The 22,295-nt window shown below is 53.9% G+C and overlaps 3 protein-coding genes across 5 annotated transcripts; 1 reads left to right on the forward strand and 2 right to left on the reverse strand.

Moving 5' to 3' along the window:
• Positions 1–4,942: 4,942 nt before the first annotated feature.
• On the reverse strand, positions 4,943–13,538 carry ZW10 (zw10 kinetochore protein). The gene is made up of 16 exons (XM_048328994.1): positions 13,402–13,538; positions 12,812–12,946; positions 12,183–12,284; positions 11,964–12,041; positions 11,693–11,852; positions 11,337–11,486; positions 10,732–10,923; positions 10,383–10,546; positions 10,015–10,197; positions 9,593–9,831; positions 9,166–9,237; positions 8,410–8,579; positions 7,723–7,853; positions 7,349–7,480; positions 6,943–7,145; positions 4,943–6,129 (listed from the first exon to the last, which is right to left on the reverse strand). The coding sequence occupies exons 1-16, from the start codon at positions 13,525–13,527 to the stop codon at positions 6,009–6,011; spliced, it is 2,358 nt and encodes a 785-aa protein (XP_048184951.1). The 5' UTR covers positions 13,528–13,538; the 3' UTR covers positions 4,943–6,008.
• A 303-nt stretch (positions 13,539–13,841) lies between these two features.
• LOC125338257 (T-cell surface glycoprotein CD3 gamma chain-like) lies at positions 13,842–15,835 on the forward strand. Its single transcript, XM_048328781.1, has 5 exons — positions 13,842–14,276; positions 14,564–14,773; positions 15,125–15,256; positions 15,416–15,456; positions 15,623–15,835. Exons 1-5 carry the CDS (start codon positions 14,207–14,209, stop codon positions 15,683–15,685), a joined length of 516 nt encoding a protein of 171 aa, XP_048184738.1. The 5' UTR covers positions 13,842–14,206; the 3' UTR covers positions 15,686–15,835.
• Positions 15,836–16,943: 1,108 nt separating this feature from the next.
• LOC125338358 (T-cell surface glycoprotein CD3 epsilon chain) lies at positions 16,944–22,208 on the reverse strand. Of its 3 annotated transcripts, XM_048329025.1 has the most exons (9): positions 22,093–22,208; positions 20,206–20,354; positions 20,007–20,109; positions 19,016–19,036; positions 18,731–18,745; positions 18,404–18,604; positions 17,965–18,117; positions 17,532–17,578; positions 16,944–17,228 (listed from the first exon to the last, which is right to left on the reverse strand). In XM_048329025.1, exons 3-9 carry the CDS (start codon positions 20,053–20,055, stop codon positions 17,172–17,174), a joined length of 543 nt encoding a protein of 180 aa, XP_048184982.1. In that variant the 5' UTR covers positions 20,056–20,109; positions 20,206–20,354; positions 22,093–22,208; the 3' UTR covers positions 16,944–17,171. The 3 variants fall into 3 exon arrangements, with proteins under 3 accessions (XP_048184982.1, XP_048184983.1, XP_048184985.1); XM_048329026.1 differs by lacking the exon at positions 22,093–22,208 and having other exon boundaries at positions 20,206–20,411; XM_048329028.1 differs by lacking the exons at positions 20,206–20,354; positions 22,093–22,208 and having other exon boundaries at positions 20,007–20,199.
• Between the last annotated feature and the right edge of the window lie 87 nt (positions 22,209–22,295).

Genomic DNA, 22,295 nt, shown 5'->3' on the forward strand with positions numbered 1-22,295 from the left:
CTGGAGCCTCTCTGCTGCTGCTGAAGGATTTCATCCCTGTGTGCCAGCCTGGCTCTCGTTTTCACGGCTGCAACAATGAAAATTAACGCAGGAAACGCACGCGGGGACCTTCACGTTTATCTGTACAGTAAAACTGCACATTGATCTTTACTGTAAAGCTGTGGGTTCTGCCTGAGGCTGAGGGAGAGCAGCCGAGGCGCACAGACCGGGGCCCTGCTGTCACTGCTGGGCAGCAGTTCCTGGTTTCTCTGGCAGAAGAAGGTGGCAAGCAGGGTGGCACACGTGCCCAGGAGCACAGAGAGCACACCCAGGCTGTGCCACCGGAGCTGGACATGGAAACCAGCACCAAGGCTGCAAGCACCAGCTCCCTTCGTATGAATTATTGCAGCCTTTGTTCTGTGGTTATATGGGAGGGTGCTTCTTAACCAGAGAAGAAAAAGCCCTCACTCCCAGCACTGCCTAAATTTTCAATGTATAACTTTGAAAGCTTAATCATATTCTTTTCACAAAGCCTTATGGTTTATATATATTTGGGTTTTTGTTACTCTTTTGTATTCACCCTTTTCCCTGTCAATTTAAGCTTAATATTATTAAAATTGCTCTGGCTCGCTCTGCTTAAAATTCTGCAGCTACAGTATTTTTTGGGAAGAAGTGCTAAGTCAAACGCTTTCTCCTATTTCTTGTTTGTCTTTAATGACTCATTAGATCATCACCTCTGAAATGAGGAAGCAGGGGCAGGGAGCTTTGGAGGCTCGGGGCTGTGCTTTGGTTCTCTGGGACGGGAGCTGGGCTTCTTTTTGGGACACACATCCCCTCCAGAGGTGGCTCCTGAGGAGATGTCAAAGGCCACAGGCCACAGTGGGTTAAAAGCACCGTCCTGCTGCAGGGAGGGTCCGAATTTTGCTTTCTCTGCAGGGTGAAGGGGATAAATCATCATTAGAGCCCCTCCACTTTGCCCAGGAGGGATCAAATTCGACTTCTAAGGGGAAAACTGGAGAGCAGCAAAGCGCTGCGGGTGGGAAGGCAGCGCTGGTGTCACCGGGGACGGGGGAACGGGGCCTCCTGCGCCCCTTTGGTGCAGAAATCCGTGCGAGCTGTGCCTTCTGGCCTCGTGGAAATGTCTTTTTTTTTTTTTTTCCCCGGAGGGTGACAACAGCAGCATCCCTGCAACAGCAGCTGCTGCCCTCTCCCCGCGGCGCCGGGGACAGAGAGGCTGCGGGGAACACGACAAACGTCAAAAGCCTTTGTTCGCTGCCTCCCCTTCGCTTCTCAGCCATTGACAAATCTTCCCGCAGTGAAACGCGAACGTGTTGATGAGGAAAGGCAGCCCCGGCCCGTGGCAGCAGAGCCGGAGCGCAGCTGGAGCCTCCCCGGTGCCCAAGGGGTGCCCAAGGTTCCTCCGTGCAGCCCTGCAGGAAAGAGCAGCTCCCGAAAGCGTTTGTAAGCGATGTGAAGAGCAGCTTTCCCCCTTCCTTGCCTGCAAACACGGGGCTGACTCATCACCTCGCAGATGAGAAAAGCAAAAATCTCCCTGGCACCGGGGAAAATGATGTTTTCTCGCACGTGCGAAGCATCTCTTTGTAATGCTGGGGTGAGAAAAGCGAGCTTTGGGCTCAGATACAGGAACTTTGTCCCAGTGCTGTGTTTGGGGTGATTTGTTAAACTGCTTCTCCAAACTCGAGCGAGTGAGTGAGGACCGATACTGCTGATGGGGTGAGGATGCTGTGCTTGGGCTGCTGCGGGGGTTTACAGCAGCCAAAATAAAAATCCCCTCTCTGTGCTGGACGGTCAGCGCTGCCCTCGGGTTTATCAGCGTTGGACGAGGCTTCAGCAGTGCAGATAACGCTCGAGTGAGTCGGGCTGAGTCACAGCCCTGAGCCGCTGCGGAGCTCAAACTGCTGGAAAAGCCGAATTAATTAGTTAGGAACTTCAGCCAGTTAATTATACGCGTGTTAGCCTGGCACCTTTTGAGCTTTGCAGCTGCACTGAGAATCGTACAACTCTCTGGTTCGAAACAAAGAGAAGAAATATATCTGGATTGCCGGGACCTACTAAAATATGTGTCTATTTTTGAGTCACAGATGGCAACTCTGTTAAGCCAAGCAGCTCCTTAGCACCGTACAAAAGCTCTGCTGGGCCACAAGGGGTGACACAATCTGGCAGGTCCCCAGGGCTCAGGATCGTTGTTCTCCCATTCGGGATCATTCTTGGTTCGTTGTGTCAAGCAAAGATGGGAAAAAGCCGTGGAAATAGTTGATGCTCACAGGTGTGTTCGGTTTCCTCCTTCGCTCAGCAGTTCTCGGAGTAATTATAGAAGTCTGTTCCAGGAGGGTAAATTGGGCTGATGTGCATCCGAGCTGATAAATGGGTACCGCAGCACTTCCTAAATTAAATCCTTTTTATTTTTTTTCCCCCTTTTCCAGTCGGCACGGGCTGCTTTGCAAACCTGAGCATTCCCGAGCTGCAGGAAGCTGCTTGCCCCGAGGAAAGCTGTGCTTGCCAAACTGCTGCAGAAGTGAAACAGAAAGAAAAAGAGGGCATTATTTTGTTTGAGCTTTAGGTGATCCTTCAGGGAGGTATCGAGGCCGCTGCTTTAAAGTGCCGAGGAAGTCCCCCGTGTGAATTTAGGGGAGGAAATAAATCAGAAAGGTGGAGGAAATAAATAAGAAAGCTGAAGGAAAGGCTGTATTGGAGCTTTACTCCCCTCAGGGTCGTGCCTTGCAGCACCGCTGCTGGTAAACGCTGGCATAAAGGGGAGTTATTTCTCTGTCAAGATGCATTAAAGATGTTGCACTTTGTAGCCTGGAGAAATGCAGAGAATTCCAGGAGGGAAAGGGTTTCCTGGTGCTAAACGAGGTGTCAGGGTGTGAAGGGGACAAGGGAGAGCTGCTCGGGAGGCACGGGCCTGGGCAGGAGCTGCTCTGAAGTGATTTTCTCCTTAACCGAATCTATATTTTCTAATAGCTTTTCATAATTTTGTAATCGCAGGCAGCATATTTATTTACATAAGTAGTGGCTGTAATTACAGAGAGTGAAAATGTGTAATTATTTAATTAGGATCCATAATGAGGCTGTGTGAGGGAGCTTGGAGGCAGATGTTTTTGGGTAGCAGCACTGGCCAAGACTTTGTGCTGTGTCGTGGAGGGGAAGAAAGTCAGGATGCAGGAGAACACAACCAGGATCTGAGCACAGGAAAAAAGCTGCTGCTGGCTGGGGAAACCTTCATTTCTGTCCCGAGGAAGGAGGTTAGGTTGGGCAGCCTCTCACTCGAATATCTCACTTCGAAGACTGGCAGGAATATCCTGCCACTCCTGGATTCGCCTTTTCCTCGCTGAGGGAGAAGCCGCTGAGCTGAACAATGACAGATTTCCCGGGAATGCTGGCAGCTTAACTGCCCAGGGAAAGCGGAGGCTGCCCTGGAGCGCACGGAGTTAATTTTACCGGGTGTTTAGCAGCCTCTAAAGAGCACCCAGAGACCTGTAGATCTTCGCAGGTGGATAACTCCCTGGCAGGACGGCGATTGCAACTCCATTTTATACCTCGTAGAGCCAAAGCCCTGCCAGGGATGTGTCCCCAGGGAAGCACACGGTGCAGGAAGGTTCTCCAAAGGCAATGCTTCTTGAGAAAGAACCAGAAAGGGAAAATCCTGCTGCCCTTGACGTGGATTTCAGTGCCCCCTCCAGGAGCAGGGAGTGAAAAAACCAAACCCAGCGCCTGTTTGACTGCTGTTCAACAGCTGGGGTGAAATCCTGGAGGAAACAGCCCCGAAAGAGAGCAGGGCAGGGGTTCAGGGAGAGCAGCTGCTGGAACTGCAGCCCCGGGCAGCTCAGGAACATCGCCCTACCTTTGCCTGTGCCGGGGCCTTGGGGACAGGAGCAGTTAATGGGGTGGAAGCTCCGTGCCAGCAGGCTCAGGGCTCTGCAGGGCTCTGCAGGAATTCCTCACTGCTGGATTTGCTGAGCCTGGAATGTTCCCTGCGGGGGGGGGGGGGGGGGGGGGGGGGTGGCACCTTAGGACTGTCACACATCTGGGTTTCCTCCTCAGCCTTCTCAGTAAGGATTGTTGTATTTTCCCTGGTGCCCCTGGGGCCAGTCAGTGCCGCAGAAATCGCTGAAAACTCCGGAGGGGGGGGGTGGCTTTCTGTTGGGTTTTTGGCTCTGAAGAGGAAGGGGCTGGGCAGAGCAGTCCAGCCCCTGCAGATGGGGATGCTGCAGGGACCTGGCCGCCCTGCAGCCCCGGTGACATCAGCTGGGACTTCATCCGGGCTGCCGGGGAGGGCGAGTGGCCACCGTGTGTCACAGCCGGGGCTGCCTGTCTGGGCTGCGATGTGGGGCCAGCCCGGGGGCACAGCCGGGCTCTGCTCCGTCTCGGGGTCACCCCGGTGCCAAAGTGCTCCGAGTGCCACCCCGGGGTGACTCCCCTGCGGTTAAAAAGCAGGAATTCCATCCAGCCTCCTGAAAAGCCTTTCCCTTTTCCCTCTCTGGGATTTGGGTCCTCAGCAACTTGCAAGCTCAGCCGACAAATGACAAATGAACTGTTTGGAAACGGGGGGGAAAAGGGCATTAACTTAACTTCTTAAGGCCCTTGGTGAGGCACAGGCTGCCCTGAGGTTTGGATGCTCCCTGGAAGTGCTCCAGGCCAGGTTGGACAGGGCTTGGAGCAACCTGGGGTGGTGGCACCTGGCAGGGGGTGGCACTGGATGAGCTTTACGGACCCAAACCCGGCTGTGATTCCATGATCTGCCTGACTAGGCCCCCTTGGCTGAGCCTCTTTCATGGCACTGACTCCTTTTTTTGGTTCCTTTTTTATTTCTTTTATTAGATCCACTAGAAATCAGGCAAGGACAGACTCCACAGACCAACACTCTGCCCTTCCTACAAGTGCCAAACAGCCCAGGACTGGCTCCTCCTGTGTCACTGTAACCCAAAGAGACTCCCAGATGTGCTCAGTAGAAATAGTTTATTAAAGAAAGTAGGAAATTACAATTCTGTGAACAATCTACAGGGGAGAAGTGTTTTTCAAAATAGACGTTTTTTGGCCATGTTTAAGGGGGCTGGGGACCCCACGAGATGCCAGTGTTCTGGGAACACTTGGAGGAGGGAAAAACAAAACCAGAGGGATTTCTGCGAGGACTGGGGTGACAGGAAAGCCTCAGCCCCTGCACAAACACTTGGAACAAAAGTGCCACGGACAAGGAGACAACAGGAGACAACAGATTAAAACATTAAACTCTGACTGAAAATCTTCTGACAGGGCAGGAAGGATCAAACAGAGCCTTTTGTGACTTAAGAGACAATGCTGTGAGTGTACCTTTCATTCCCTTTTTATACTGGTTTTTCATTATTTTCTATTATTTCTCTCATTATTCTTTAAGGACAGAAAATGTAACACCAGAAAGACACCACAGTTACCCAGTTCACACCCAACAAAAACATAAAGGAACGAGCTGAAATGGCTTCTACAGTTGGGAAAGTGGGATTGAAAAGTTCTAAGTCAGTTTGAAGACACTTTCCATGAGAAGTAAGAGAATTTTCCTCCTTGTGAGAATCCCTCTGATCTGATCAATGGTTCATTCAGCACAGGATCTCTCTTCCCCACATCCCTCCCTAAACTGTCTCCCCCTTAAGGTCTGCTCCTCAGGGGAACCTGAGATGGGAAAGTTTGGAAGGACATCCAAAGCTCTCCCAGTCTGTGGCTTCCATGTGTGGTTTGAGGGACAGAGGAGGTCACAGAGGGGCTGCAGGTCCCCTGACACAGAACTGCATAGAAGAGTCCCAGCTGAGCACTGAGAACGCCCCTGCAGCACCCTGAGCCCAGCCTGAGATGAGGTTACACAAACACTGAGCCAGGAAATGCTCCTTCCCCCCCAGCCAAGCTCCAGGGAGCGCTTCCCCAATTCCCAAGTTTTCCAGACCAGTACAAATAAGACAGGTGCAACCAAAAACGTGTTTGGAAGTGTTGGTTTGCTCTGCAGCACCACGAGGTGCAGGTGCACGTGTAAACTGGAGTCACTTGATCTTGGCCAGTGCTGCCGCTCTCCTCTCTGTGTTCTGGAACAAGGCTCGGATCAGGCTCTTCACCTCAGCTGCTGAGAACTGCTCTGCCAGAGGCCCCTTCCCATCTGCCCACCTGGAGGGGAGACAGGGAGAGCTTTATTTCACCCACTTGCCCAGAAATGGCACCTCAAACGAGCCTCCAAGGACCTGTGCCAGCGTCAGCAATCCAGGTACGGGAGTCCAGAATTGTTTAGGCAGGTACACAAAGGTGGGAGGTGATTTTTGCACTCAGAACCTTTTCCTTCTCCTAAATAAGACTAGAGCCTGCCTGCAAAACTCCCATTTGCCTCCTTAACAACACAAAAATGTGCTTTATGCACTGGTGGAAGAGTTGGGAAGCTTTGGTGACTTAGATGTTTCCAAGAGCAGGGCCCAAGGCAGGAGCTGCTTTCCCTGTCCCTTCCTGGCTTTACCTGCTGGAGACAGGGTGTTCTGCCCTTCAGAGCTCTCTGGGAGGCAGCTGGGAGCAGGGAATGCCCAGCTGCTGACAACTCATGCCAACTAAAGTAACAGAAGTAACGATGCAAATCCTTATGGATAAGGCAGATGAATTCCCCACTGCAAGGCAAAAGGAGGAAGAAAAAAGCACTTGGGTGGAAGGACAGCAGCAGGCAAAATGCCAGGCTGCTCCCTGTGAAGTATTCCTGAACTTGGAGAAGCCAAGGGGATGCACAAGCTGTGCTTTGGATCTCTCATGGCACCTGGTTTTTTACCATTTTGCTTTTCTCTTCAGAAAAGAAATACATGAGCAAATTTTAAATGGGCTGTGAAGACCCAGCCACAACCAGGAGCTGATCCTGACCCTTGCTAGCAGTTTCTGCCTCTCCTCTGAACCCCAACTCCCTGGCACAGGTCTGGAGAACCAGCTGGAAAGGAGAACACCTACCGATCCACGATCTCCTGGAGGTTGGCCCGCAGGATGATCATCAGCTCCCTGAACGTCATCCACTGCTGCACATAGACAGGAACTTCCTCCTGGTACTTCTTATTTTTGTCCTCTTCAAGCAGAGGGGTGAAAACTTGGGGTCCCTCATCCACCATGATCTTGCAGAGTGAGTACAGCCTGTCTGCACCCTCTGCAGAGATATCCTGGGAAGGGGAAAACATGAACAGAGGGGAAGTGAACTTTAATTTTGGAGTGCCAAGCGAGATGGAAAATTTGGACTGTGAGTATTTCCCACGGACACACCATTATAATTTCTGTCTGAGTGAACCGTTCCCCTGAAATGTGATTGTGGGGAGAGTTTCTGGAGGTGACAAACGCTGTCCCCAGCACCCCCTGTGGCTGTTACCTCCAGGGCAGTAATCCTGGTGACAATCTCTGCCAGGGCTGTGTTCAGTAAGGTCCCCATGGCCTTGCAGTACACGTGCACAGGGAGCACATCCTGCCACACCGTGCCCAGCCCCCTCAGCTGATGCAGCACCTGCAAGGCAACAGCTGAGTGTGACACCAGGAACAACACTGGGGCAGGCCCCAGGGGATCAGCTGAGTACAAACGGGGAGAAACAGCGGAGCAACCCTGCTAAAGACACAGCCTGGGACAAAAAACCCCGAAGCATCATGGCAGAAAATAGCAGTCCCACAGCTCTCAGGACTGGGATTACACACTGTACCCTCCCCATGATACCTGCAGGCACTGGGGTGTTCTTTCTCTGCCTTCCTTACCTGCTTTATGGATTTATTTGCTGCACGGTAATTCTCATCATCATCCATATTGGAAAAATTCCTGGCACTCCAGAGCCTGTCCAGGACTCCTCGCTTCTGCACTTGCATCTGAGCCAGAAAACACTCCATCCCTTCAGGAGCAAAATGAGCAGAGAGAAGCAATTATTAAATTTGCTCTGCCTATTTATGACTGTAAGTGCTGAATAATGAACTTGCTATAATGTTTTATTTTTAATCACATTTCCAGTCTCCAAACAATCTCCCAGAGCCAGTTTAACCAGTGAGCTCTCGTGCAGCTTGCATTGCTACAACACTGCTGGAAAAAGCAGCAGAGTAGCAGAATGAACTGTGGATGACTCCTGTTAGCTCACGCAAACTCATCTCGGAATTTATTTCTATAGGATAACGAATGAAAATATCACAGGACTGAGCAGCAGACCCAAAAACACAGTGCTGCATCTGGCAGGACACCAAACTGCTCTTGGGACTCAGCTCAGGACAAGGAGATATGGGTTTCAAAGAGCCAAGACTTCCTAAACTGGAAAATGCCACCTGTTCAAAAATACCAATCCGCTGCTCGCACTGAGTGAGCAGCCACACCTGCATGAAACCATTCAGCAGCAACTGCCAGGGTTGATTCCCACGTGATCCATGGGCAAGTTTCAAGAGGGAAAGGTGGGAAGTTACCCAGCTTCCTGAAGTCAGGCACCATGTCCACGAAGGTGCCTCCGCAGTCGCTGAGCACGGCGCCGGTGAGGTAGCGGAACTGGTGGCCCAGGGTGAGCAGGTGGTGGACGATGTACATGCAGTTGTTGTAGTGGATGGCAGCCAGCTGGGGCAGCTTCTGCAGGTTCTCCCTGGCCCAACACAAAGGCAAAAGGAAGAAATGGGTTTATTTAGAGCTGGTTCTGTTAGAAAAATGGTCATGTCTGCCCTAGGCAAGGCCCGACTGACATCAGAGTTAAAACATTTAACTTCTCACATCCCCACAGGAACTGGCAGGAAAAGAAATGGCACTGAGGCATTTGAACCCTGTGTTATCCCACACTGTTTCCAGCCATGGACTTTCAAACAGGAATGTATTTTGTTACAGCAGAGTTACGGGGAGGAAAAGGGAGAGAAGTTGTCTAACAGGATTGTGACCTTTCCACCTCCATTGCTGCTCTTTTTTTGCAGACAAAACATCATGAAAAATCTGTGCATCAGACCTGGGGTCAAAGTAACGTGGCTGGAAACAAATACAGCTGTGTGAGAACTTCACCCATGCCCTTCACTGTAAGATTGACAATGCAGAAATTCTCGAGCACTGGCTTTGCACAGGTATGGTTTAATCACAGATTGAATAGTTGATTTCTCCTGATGGAGCCCCTGGCTGTAGTGGACAAGTGGGACTGTTCCAACAGCATTACTGCCCCTCAGAACAGGAAACATGGACACACTCACCTGTGGTATTTGGGCACGACCTCACAGAAGACGTGGAAGATGTCCCGGACGCAGTTGCAGAGCTGCAGACAGCTATAAGGGAAAGAGGCCTCATGTCAGCCTGCCATTAATGTCCTGTTCACAGCTAACCCTCAACCTGCCCCAGAACAAGGTTTTATGAGCAGTGAAGCACTGGCACAAAGAGGAGATTGTCAGGATCAATGGCAGCACTGTCAACACTCTGGAAAGCTCACAAAGGCTGTGGTGACCTCGAGGTTCAGTGTGAAGGGAGATACGTGAAGCCCCAGAAGAAAGGGGACACTGTCCCTGCCCCTCCACATGTGAACCTTCTCCACAACTGCCCCTGGAGACCTTCAAATAAAGATGCACCTCCTTACTAAAATTATCTCGAGTTTCATTTCTGGGAGGGAGGGGAAGGCAACAGTACCAGAACTTTGTGCTGGTTTTGGCCTCCTCCATTGTGTTATAAGCCAGCTCCATGAGCTGCTGCACGGAGGAGCTGATGCGGCACGTGGGCAGGGACAGGGTGGACTGGCTCAGACTGCTCTCACTGCCCAAATTCACGGTCCCACTGTCCAGAAGGTTGGAGGGTCCGCGCGTTTTCGGGTGGTCTCCTGACCAAGGAGCAGGGAGCTCCGGTAGGGCTGCGCTGGAATCGGGTGTGATCTAAGGGAAAACAAGAGAGAGGGGTAACAGAATTTAGAGCTCAGAAAGGAGAATCTGCAAGATTAAAAAGCACTGAATGGCAGAGATTTAAGACTCACAATAAACACAAGACTGCAGCACTATTAAAAAATATTTAGAGATTGTTTTCCAGATGGAAAAGCTGTGTGAGGCATCCCCAGTCACCTTTACAGTGTTGTGTATTTCTGAGGTCATCAGCTTCCTGGCTGCCTTGATCAAATCCTGGCACTTCTTGTTGGCGAAGTGGAAATTGACGTTGCAGGCGTATTTCAGCAAGGCAGTCTTGTCTTGCTTCAAAAACTGCATCTCCTTCAGGGCTTTCTCAAATTCCTTTGTGGATTCGATCACCTGAGGAGAGCAGATGTGTTCTATGTTAGCACAGGCTCCTTAAACCACAGAACAAAGTTAAAATTGGGTATCAAAGCCGAAAGCAAAGGATGAAGGAGGCTTTGGAGGGCATTAACCACTGGAATGACATCACACTGGAGTGCCTGGGCTCTGTGTTCAAGCCTGAGGGGGTTTTTGGGACCCACCTCTTTGTACTGCTCCAGCTGGCTGCTGCTGGTTGGGAGGGAGTGCACCAGGCAGCTGTGAATGAGGCAGTTTGAGAGCTCCTCCCAGATGAGCTCCCCCAGCAGCTCTGCCAGGGTGACTCTGCCGTCCTTTCCGCCTTTCCCAGGCTCCTCCAGAGGCACATCTGCATCCCAGAGAAGAAAAATGGATTTTAATACAGCTGCTTCCTGGACCAGACCCTCCATCAGTTCAAAGGCCTTTCCTCCTTAATTTTCCTTGCACGTAAGGCTGATTAACAATCAGATATTCTAAAAAACTCTCATTAAATTAATTGATCATAACTAATTCCAAAAGAGAGGAACTACCTACTTAGCAGGTATTTGTGCAGAACTTCAAAAATCAGCTTGATCTTGTCAAACACCTTTATAGGAGAGAACTCATCCAAGGCAGGCTCCTGGGACCTAAACCTCAGGATGAACACATCTGGCTGCTCCTCTGTGACTGGCTCCAGAGATGGGTAGGAGATCAGCGGCTTCAGGATGTATTCCATCAACAACTGGCCTGAGGAAAGGGAAAAACAGAGGTTTTCCAACAGCAGATTGCTCCAGTGAGGTCCAACTCTGACTATTCTGGATTTAGAGACTGCAAGGAGTGGAAGGAACACCCCCTCGATCAGTTCTATCAGGGAATTACTAATGAGGTAAGGCTCTTTAAGCATCAGACTATGAAACCACATAGTCATAGATCAAAAGTACACCGAATTGTCAGGAAAGGATACATAATTCCAGGTAAATACTGGGATGAATGTTCTCCTATTAATAAGAACCCCAGCATTCACCCCAGCGGGAAACACAAGCCAGGAGAGAGACGTTTTCCAGCGTCCTGCTGGAGTGAAGTGGATCTCACTATCCACGTTAAAACAAGCCTGAACTATCCACCTGAGCTACTGGGGCTGTTTCTGGGGTCAGTCTTACCAAAATCTTTGAGCTTGTAGTGCAGCTCTCCCATGACAGCCAAGGCCTGCAGCACGGCAGCGACGGCTGGGACAGCAGTGTCCTCACCCTGCGGCGGCACCGCGTGTAAGTGCAGCTCCGAGAGCACGACGGCCTCCAGGCTGCTGCTCCCTGCACACAGACCAGACACGCCCAGGGCTGTCACAGTGTCACAGCAGAAGCCACTGCAGTCAGCTGAAGCGAAGATCTCCCAGAGCAAGAGCTCGTTTAACCCCCTCAGCCCAAGAGTTTCACTGCATGTCCCACCTGGCAGGTGAAAGCAGGCACTTCAGTGGGGCGAAAAGAGTGAAAGGAAAGAGAGGAAAACCTGTGAGCACCTTTGGAATGGGGAAGCTTCCACACAATCAGCTTCTGCCACTCCTTCCCGAGCTGGTAGATGATGCTCTGCTCCTGCACCGTGAGCTCCTTGCGCAGGGCCTTCGGGATCCTCAGCTCAAAGCCCCTGTGGGATTCCACGTTCCTGAGGCTGCTCCGTGCCTGGTGGGGGAGAGCAAACACAGCTCAGGCAAGCGCTGCCCCTGCCAGGGAAAAGCATCCTCTGCAACTTATTCAGTGCATGAATCTACATTGCCAAGGGGTCACTGTTACCTTTTCCAGCCGCTGAGCTGCTCGCATGTACCTCTCTTCCAGCAGGGCAGTGCTGAACTCTTTCACAGCTGTGTCAAACTGCAAGGGCCAAACACACGCAGGTGTCACTGCAGCTCTGCTCCCACACTACAATTTGTAGGCTACAGCCACTTCTTCCAAAGGGAAGCCCAGAATAATATCTGAGACGGGGGAGCAGGATTTTTTGCTCCCCCTCCTCACCTCCTGAAGCTTTTTCAGGACACTCAAGACCACTGAGTCCCTCTCCAGCTGCTGCTTCAGCTCTGTGAACTCAGTAACAGCGACATTTAGATCTTGCTGGACCTAAAATAACAAGATTTTTCAGTTCGTTGGCAGCATTTGTTAGCACACACATTTTTCTCTTACTTTAAATTTCATTTATCATTTATTTCTGTTCACAGAATAATTTGGTGAGAAGGAAAAAAAGACTCCATCCTTTTTATTCCTGTGTCACAACCCCTGCCACAGCCAAGGCTGGTCCTTCTCTCTGAAGGACACTGTGACACACTTCTCTACCTACACAGGAGTGACGATCCCTTAATGACAGCTCTTAATGTACACCCTGGTGCCACCTCAAGGCATTCTTTAGGACCACCCAGGGATCTCAGTCACAGAATCACAGAATCTCCTGAGCTGGAAGGGACCCCCAGGCTCATCGAGTCCTGCCACTCACCCCAAAATCCCATCATGAAAGGGTTGTCCGGACACTCCTTGAGCTCTGGCACATTTGGGGCTGCGCCCTCCTCCCCCAAACCAATCCCAACACTCCGTGCCGGGGTGGGGCTACAGATTTGGGATGAAATGGAGCGGAATGTCCCCCCCGGAGTCACCTCGTTCTCGATGGCCGCCTTGAGTAGGTCGATGTCCATGCACAGCCCCTCCACCTCTGCCACCAGGTCCTCTCTGTTCTGCACGCTGGGCAGGAACTCGCTGTATTTGCTGTTCATCATGGTCCAGACCTCTTCCTACGGACAGCGAGCAGCGCGACAGCGTCACCCCGCGGGGAGCAGCACAGGAGCGCCGGGAGCAGAGCAAGCGAGCCTGACAGGGCTGGGGCACCGCGGGATGAACCAGGGCTGGGCACCCCCTGACCCAGGGCAGGACATCCCGGGATGAACCAGGGCTGGGCACCCCCTGACCCCGGGCTGGGGCACCGCGGGATGAACCAGGGCTGGGCACCCCCTGACCCCGGGCTGGGGCACCGCGGGATGAACCAGGGCTGGGCACCCCCTGACCCCGGGCTGGACATCCCGGGATGAACCAGGGCTGGGCACCCCCTGACCCCGGGCAGGACATCCCGGGATGACCCAGGGCTGGGCACCACGAGCTGACGCAGTGCTGGACACCCCGGTCCTGAGCGGCTCCGCCGCAGCGCCGGTCCCGCGCCTCTCCCCACGCCCCCTCCATTCCCGTCCCTTACCTTGAGCTCCTCGACGCGGCGGGAGAGGCGCCCGACGTGGGCCCCCAGGTGCTCCTTGTCCAGCTGGCCCGAGTGCTCCAGCACGGCCGCCACCAGCGAGCCCGCCCGCCCCGCTCTGCCCGCCATGGCCGCGCACCCTACGGCGGCCGCGAGGGACACGGGGCCGCGGGGCGGAGCTCGATCGCGGGGTCCGCGGGTTCGAGGCTGCGCGGTGACACCCCGAGATGGCGAGGTCGGGGTCCGCGGTTGTGGGGACACGGGAGATGCCGGGGGGCTGCTGCAGGGTTCTGTGGGTGGCGTGAGCTGTGGCTGCTGGGGGCACACCAGTGGATGCTGGAGGTCTATGGTTGGGGGGACACCAGTAGATGCTGGCAGTCTGTGACTGTAGGGGGGCAGTGACTGGGGAGGGGCATGGAAATACTGGGGGCTCCCCAGCTCTGCAGGGGTCTCTGGATGCTGGGGGGGGGGCTCCCTGGATGCTGGAGGACCTGTGAATGCTGCTGGGTTCTGTGGACTTGGGGCACCTCGACTCCTGGGGGTCCCTGGCTGCTGGAAGCCCATGACTGCAGAGGGGATCCCGACCTCGGCCCCTCACGTCCTCAGAACCCTTCCACGGGCTGCAGGCTGCGCTGGGGTGAGGAGGCCGGCGCCGAGCCCCTCATCCATCCGCAGCTGCCGGGGAAGCGAGGATCGGCCCCCAGCATCCGGTACCTGACGCAGCCCCGGGCGGGCGGTGCCTTGTGGTGGGTGAGCAGCTCTCCGCACGTCCTGCGAGCGGGGACAGGGCTGGCACCGCTGTGCCACCATGAGGGGGAAGGTCCTGAGTGCCTGGGCACTGCTGGCCAGCCTGGCCGTGGCCAGCTGGGGCGTCCGAGGTGAGTCCGCAGGTGTGGGGTCAGCGGCCGGACACTTGTTCCTGGAGATGCTGGGAGGGGTGCTGGCAGGGAGCCCCGCGGCTCGATGAGGTTTTCCGCCAGAGAATGAGGTTTGGAATGTCGATGGGGAAAAAGGAATCGGTGCAACAAGGATGGGAGAGTCTGCTTTTCCCAGAGTTTTTTTGGGACAGTCTGATGTGGTGCTTCATCCCCATAAGGAGCTCCGAGCTCTGCACCGCTGTCGGTAACGCAGAGGTGAAGCTCTCTGCTCTCTCTTCCTTTCACAGGGCAGGAGATATTCGTGAAGGAATTCAGTGGAAGGGTGTTCTTGGAATGTGTGCGAGGCCAAGGCAACAAAAACATCACATGGTGGAAAGATGGGAATACTGTGGGAAACGAAGCACAGCTGGAGCTGAGCGCAGCTTATGACGATCCCAGAGGTCTCTACGTGTGTGAGACAGGAGGCCAAAGGAAAAGCCTCCAGGTGCACTATCGGAGTAAGTGTTGCACACCTGCTTTTCTAGAGCCAGAACTGCTTGGAGTTTTCACCCAAGCAAAATCTTGAGGGAATTTCCCCTTGTCTGGGGGTGTCTCCACCAGTTTGCTGCAGGTTCCTCTGTGCGTGGTGTCACTGTGGCAGCTTTGCAGCCTTATTTAGTGCCATAACCTGCCTCTCTGGCCCTGCACTGGGTGTGGGGGACACGTGGCAGCTTGTGCCACTGCCCTGGCTCACACGGCAAACCCAGCTGGTCTCTGTTGGCCTGGGGCTGGGGCCTGGACTGGCAGAGCTGGCTGAGCACTCTGGATGTGCCCCTGCTCTCAGTGTCCGTGTCCTTTTGGGCTTCCAGTGTGCCAGAACTGCATCGAAGTGGACGCTCCCACCATCTCGGGCATCGTCATCGCGGACGCCGTGGCCACGCTGTTCCTGGCAGTGGCCGTGTACTGCATCACTGGCCACGACAGGGGACACACGTCACGAGGTGAGGGACGGGAGAGCCCCGAGGGCTGTGCCTGGGCACCTCTGGGGGCCGTGTGTGGTGCCCCGGGGCCGCAGCCAGCTCTTGGGTTTGTTTGTAAATGTTCCCCACATTGCCCATGGCTCCCCTGATCCTTGACCCTGACCTTCTTTCTTCCTTCAGCTTCTGACAGGCAGAACCTGATTGCCAACGAGCTTTACCAGGTCAGTGTGGGGGCACCTTCAGCACCCCTCTGTGTGTGTGTGGGGGGGGAGGACACCTTCAGCACCTCAGTGTGGAGAGAATCTTCCCAAAGGCTGATCCAGCTCCCCCTCCCAGGGCTGGGCAGGCACAGTTTTGGCTCATGTCCCCTTTTTTTCCCCCTCCCAGCCCCTTGGAGAGCGGGAGGATGAGCAGTACAGCCGGCTGGCTCCTGCCCGCGCCCGCAAGTGAAGTGGGAAGACTCTGACACTGTGACTGCCTTCACCAGCACGCTGGTTTTGCTTGGAGGCCCCTCCAGGATGGGCTGCTTGTAGCACTGTGCTCATTCCATGACCTCTTGCACTTCTGTATTCCTGTCATTAAAGATGAGCCTGTCCCACAGCCTCCCTGCTCCATCCGTTTGTGTCGAGGTCCTGGGGAAGGCGCCCACGGGATGGGATCTGGTGGCTGGGAAGGTGCACTTGGGGTGCGATCTGGTCACTGGCCAGGCCAGGTCTCCACTCCCCAGCCCTGAGCAGAAACAGTTCATGTGGCCTGAGTCCCCAGAATGGGACACTGGCACCAGACAGGGCCAGCCAGCATCGCCTCACCCTTGGAAGGACAAAGAGGTATTCCTTTGGTGCAGGTAAGCACAGAGGCAGAGTTGTTGTCACTGGGTGAGTGCTGATCCTGCTGAGACAAGGAATGTGTGGGATGGTACTGGTTGGGGCAAACACTGGGGCAAACTTGTACATTGCTGTACCCCAAAAATGGTGGTAGAAGCACTGGGGTGTAGCAAAATTTAGGTTTTTTGAAGCAAAATTTAGGCTTCATACACCCAGAGCGGTCCAAGCTTCTCTCACCCCACTCCAGGGTGGGAATGTCCTGCACGGCTGGGCTGAGCAGGCGGCCCTCCAGCAGTGCTGGTTTGCAGCAGGTAAGAACATGGCCCTGAGTGGTTTTGGAGCTGCTGGGGGTTAGTGCTGTGTGTATCTTGCCATCTCCCTGCTCGGGGTGTAGGGCCTGTTGTGGTGAATAAACCCAGCTGTGCCTCTGAACCGCATCCTGCGGGCGCGCGGCTCTGCCCCGGAGCTGCCGGAGCTGCTGGTGTTCACCTCGCCGGGGCTGAACCGCCCCCAGCCCGGCTCTGCTGCCGCTTCCTCTGCTCAGAGCTGCTGCTCTGCTCAGGAACAAACGGGGGTGGCTCAGCCAGGGTTCGACCTGAAACCTTCGCAGGCATCAAAGCAACCCAGGGGCCCTTCTTAACCTGTGCCGCTGCTGCTGGGCTGTTCGGGGGTTTTTACTGCCTGCCTCTGCTCCTTTGGCTGCAAATGAGGGTCAGGCTGTGAAGGTGAGAGCAGGACGAGGTCAGAGGCAAATCCCTCTGAGAAGGACCCACTCTCAGCCCCACGGGAGCAGATGGAGCCACTGAGGGCAGAAATTAAATTGGAGGGAAAACCAACTGGAGCAGAGAGAAGTGTGAGAGGAAAAGGAGACCAGGAACCACCAGTGAGGCTGCAGTCCTTTAATGAGAAGGAAAACTCCTCTTGCCAATGTGCTCATTTCTGTTCCCTGATGGCAAACCCAAGCATGCCCCAGGGTGCGACAGCGTGTCCCTGTCCTGTGGCTTATCCCAAAATGCCAGGGCCTCAGCAGAGCTGCAGAGAGCTGGGAACAAGCTGGGCAGAAGCGTTCAGCCCCAGTGCTGCTGGCTTCCAGCCTGTCATCCCCGGGGATTTCAGAAGCCCCTGGATTCCAGGCCTGCATACACCTCCCGCTGGCCTTTCCGGATGGGCTGTGGGAACAGCAGAGATCCTGGTTCAGGAATCCTTACCTGAGCCCGCACAATACGTGGAGAAAAGCACAACAGAGCAGGGGCAGCGCAAGGGAAGCTGCAGTTCTGCTCCCAAATACATCCCTGTGGCAGCACCAGGAAAAGGGGCTGCACCTTCACCACCTTTTTCCTCCACTGTCAGGAAAACTTGGAGCTTGACTGGATGCTTCCTCAAGGATAGATGACCTGGCTATCAGCCCCAGTCCCGGCCCTGGCTATCCCTCCCCAGGCAGCAGGGATGGAAAGCCCAGGGATAGTCCTCACCTCATAGTCCGGGTTTGGGACAGGGGGAGGGCGCTGCATCTTCGGACCTGAAACAGAGGCACAGAGAGGGAATCCTTGGGGATTCCTGTCACGAGGGACTTCCAGGATGATCCCAGAGCCAGGCACACCATGGGTCAGCTCCCATGGCTTTATTCTGAGCTCTTGAAGATGCAGCTGCTGCCAGGAGCTGGAGGGTTGGCTCCAGCACAACAGCCTGGGAAACGGGCTCCTGTGTGCAGGGAGCCTTTGGCACAGCAGCCACTCCCATCCCTGCACATACAGGCAGCCTGGAGAACACGTGGGAAGCAGGAGCATCGTTTGGAAGCTCGTGGAGAGCAGAGGATGCTCCGTCACGTCACGCAGTGGGGACGAGGGATTCACTGGGTGCTCAGCGGATGTCAGGGGGAGCAGGGGGGTCTGGAATGGCTCTTACCTCGTGGCCGACTGTCCCCACCAGCACTGGCTCGTCCCTTCCTGCCTTTGCTGAAGTAATAGACCAGGATCAGCACCCCCAGGGTGATGAGAAGGTCTGCAGCGATGATCCCTGCCACGGTCAGAGCATCCAGCTCCTCGCAGTTGGCACACACTGCCGGGGGATGAGGGGAGGGGGAGATGCTCAGAGCCAGGGAAAGCCCTGGCCTCGCTCACCTGAGTGCTGGCACAGGGCTACAGGCAGGTGGGAAGGGGAAAAGGGCAAACTGAAAGGAAAGGGAAGATTCCTTCTGCCAAAAATCTGCTCTCAGACTCTTACTGCCCACACAGAGCAGGAAGGGGCTTGGCAGCACCGTATTTACCCACCCCAGCGCTGAAAATGAACTCCCAGCTCCCAAAACCTGCCACTGGAATGTACAGGCTGAAGGGTCTGCACTCACCTCTGGCATTCAAGTACAGCTTACGCTTCTTATTACCCAAGGAACAGCTCAGGTTGGCAGGAGTGCTGTCATGGTCCTTTATAATGAACTTCCCCTCCTCGATGTCCCCTCTTCTCCCAGATGGGTCCCACTTGATGCCCTCGTCCTCCAAGGGACACGTGATTGTCACCGTGGTGCCAGAAATCTCCACCAGGAATTCCCCTTGGGAAGACAGACCAATGAGAAAGGAAACTAAGGGGAAACCTCAAATATTTCTACCTCTTTTTTAGTCAGCTGCAGTTTTTATAGGACACTAAACCGTTAAGAATGCTGATAAAATTCACTTACCCTCCTGTTCTTCATCTGCAAAACAGAAAATAAGGAGTGTTAAAAAATCATCTCACAACTGCCTCACTGCTTGGTGCTGTTGGAAATGCCCAACACTGATAATAATTAGGGACCAATTTTTCCAATCAGTGAGATCCCTGTCGATTAACAAACAGTGTATTTTTCCTACCCTGCCATATTTGCAAAATTCAAATATTTCTATTTGACTCTTAGTTCTCACTTTGGAGGCATATTTGAGGTTTTTAGCATGCTAAATAGCTAAGGATGGTGGTAAAACACACTTACCCTGCTGAGCTGCGGTGCCAACTGCAAAAAAAAAGAGTAAGAATTATTAAGTAATTGAGCTTCTGCTATGATATGATTTCCTACTCCCAGGACATCCTTTCTGAACTCAGCTGCTTGAAAGAGATGTTCATAGTCCCCCATTCACGCTGAAAGCATTAGAAATATTCTGGTGGTGAGACAGGATGTTGTTCTGGAGTTGGAAGCCATTTTTAACGCAGCCTAACGCAGAATGGAAACTTGAATCATTTCCCGACCCAGCTCAGAAAAAGGGTTGTTATTGCACTCTGTGCGCCCCAAAATTCTGCTTTATTATCACTGCTGGAAAACCCTGGTCAGAGGCTCTGTCCTCAGCAAGGGAACTCGCTGGGGAGTGGGACCCCGACGTTGGTGTAACGCTGTGAAACAGTTTATCTGTGTGATTTTTCTGCCTTGTAGGAAACAACTTGCTCCACGGAAGGCTCTGGAGCATTAAAGAAACCGATTTTAGGAGGTGTGAATCAGACCTGCGATTTCCTTTAAAGACATTTGTCTTTTTACAATAGATTTGAATTCCACAGACAGCGGACTTGGCTGGAGAGAAGGTGACCTGCTGCTTTTTTATTTTATGTAGATGAATTTAAATCTGAAACCAGAACAGGCCACTGATAAACGAGGCGCTGGTATTTGCAGCACATTGGCAGAGTAGCTGTAGTCTTATTGTAACAACTCTTAATGAACCCCTACCGAGTTTATCTCTCCTCATTACTGGCTTCTTTAGAGCCTCTACAGGTACTCTGCACCTCATCCTAAACCAGCATTCAAACTGCTCAGGTATTGAAATTGCCGCCACACCCTTGATATCCCACCGAGTCTGCAGTTCTTTACCCAGGATCACGAAATGCTTTAAGAAAAGTGCACGAATAAAGGATAAACCCAAACTTTAAGACCGCGGCACCTCTCAGTTCTCAGTGCGCCGAGCTCCAGCGCTGCTGCCTGCAGTTTGGGGACTCACCTGCACACAGCAGGAGCCCCAGGAGGGGCAGGGACCGCTCCAGCCTCATCCTCGTGTTCCTCCTCCTCCTCCTGTTCCTCTCCACCACATCAGACTGGCGTGGCTGTGGCAGGAAAGAACACGGTGGCTTCTCAAGAAAGAGGCCCAGGATTTTTTTTCCCAGAATTGCTAACGAGCCGGGCAGGGCTGGGGGACTCACTGTTTCCAGAGCGGCCAAGGCAGACCCAGACACGTGAAATAAGCCCAGGTCAGGAAGTGCGGAGGCTCAAAATGTCTTCATGGGACGTCACCGCCAGCGAGGGGTGGCTGCTCTGCTCTGCACCAGCTCTGCAGGGCTCAGGAGCTGCCCTGGGAGCAGCAGGACAGAGAAATGAGCCAGAATCAGATTCGCCAGCAGGACCTTCCCAACAGCTTCTCAAAGTGAGAGCTTGTGAAGTTCCAGCTGTGCCAAACGACTTCACGTGGAATCACAGGATGGTTTGGGGTGGAAGGGTCCTTAAAGATCATCCCATTCCACCCCTGCCATGGGCAGGGACACCTTCCACCATCCCAGGGTGCTCCAAGCCCCGTCCAACCCGGCCTTGGACGCTGCCAGGGATGGGGCCAAGCTGCTCTGGGTACCCTGTGCCAGGGCCTCACCTCCCTCACAGGGAGGAATTCCTTCTTCCCTGTATCCCATCTAACCCTGCCCTCTGCCAGTTCCATACCATTCCTCCTTGTCCTATTCTACAGTTTCTGATCAAGAGTCCCTCTCCAGCTTCCCTGCAGGTCCCTTTCAGGCACTGGAAGTTTGGTATAAGGGAACCAGAAGCACCACACGGAGCTCAGCACAGGAGCCCCTGAACGGAGCTTGGGCGCGCCAGGCCGGGACATCGTTCCCTGCCCGGCCCTGCGCTCAGCCCCCTCCCCACGGGCCCACCCGGAGGCATCCCAGCAGCATTTTTGGGAGGCTCTCCCGCCCGGGCGCTCCCACGGGGAAGTGGCCCGGCCCCACTAGAGGGGGCTCCTGCCCCGGCCAGCGCCGCACGCAGGGCACGGTCCCTCCCAGCTCGGGCTTGGGGCGGGCACAGACCCGCCGTGGCACCGGGACAGGGGCACTCCAGGTGGCACGGACAAAGGGAACGTTGTTGTGCCCCGTTTCCTTGATTGGGGTGCTCTCTTTGGCCGTCAGAGCTTTCTTTTCCTTATTTACGTTTCCAAATGGAACGTCGGAGAATTTAGGTTGTTGGTGGGTGTGCCAGGGACGTGGTCTTCTCTTAAAAGTTGGAGTCCGCGTGTTTTGAAAGAAGATGGGAGATTAGCAAAAGTCTGCAGGCAAAGGTGGGAACAGCGGCTGTTCACAGCCCTGTGCAGAACCAGGATTAGGAAGTGGCAGCAGATCGGCTTGCAGGTACTTTAAACACAACCTGAACAAAGCCCCAGACTGATAAATATTCGTGGTGGCAAGGAAAGAAAGGGAGGTGATACTTTGCAATAGTAACTGAGTGGAAATCCGGGGAGATGCAGTGATGAAGGGCCAACAGGCCCAGATCCTTCCCAGGGAGATAGAGATCCTTGGTGTCTCGGAGCTGTTAGCAGGGATGTGGTAGCAGACACAGGATTCCCTGCTCTGTTCGGGGGACAATGCACGGAGCTGATGGCCTCAGTGCTGTTTTTCCACCGCCAAATCCCTGAAGGGAGCCCCTCCAAACACCCAGAGGTTCAGGCACCATCCCCAACCCTGCCCTGGCACCCTTGCAAAGGAAACCAGCACCAGCCACAGCTACCACCGATAACCTGGGATGGCTTCTTGGAACGGGATCGTGAACCAGACACAAACACTGGCACAGCCAGTGATTTATGGCCCTCAAATGCAAACTTCCTCATTTCGCCAACACACGGGCTCGGATTGGTTTCACATTCTCACAACTGCCTCGTGTGTCCAGCAGAATATTTCGTGTTCTACGGAATTTCTCCCTTGTGGAGCACCGCAGGGTTTCCCCAGCTGTGCCTGGAATGCGGCCAGGCTGACCCATTTTCCACTTGGCTTTTCCAAGAGCACCAGGCTCCCAATCCTTGAATGTTCCGATTATTTTAGGGTAGGTACCTGTGGTTTGGTGGGACGTTTCCATCCTCTGGATGAGTGCTCGCACTGCGGCCGCGGACTGTCAGTTTTGGGCTGCTCTTTTGGGGATTGTTTGCAGGTTTTTTGCTGAACAAATGGCGCGCGTTCCTTCGAGCCACCTATGAACACCTCCAGGCAATTTTTCTTTTACCTCCCACGAGAGGGGAGTGGTTTCAGGTGGCAGC

Source organism: Corvus hawaiiensis, chromosome 25 (genome assembly GCF_020740725.1).
Source record: "Corvus hawaiiensis isolate bCorHaw1 chromosome 25, bCorHaw1.pri.cur, whole genome shotgun sequence".
Lineage (NCBI taxonomy): Eukaryota > Metazoa > Chordata > Aves > Passeriformes > Corvidae > Corvus > Corvus hawaiiensis.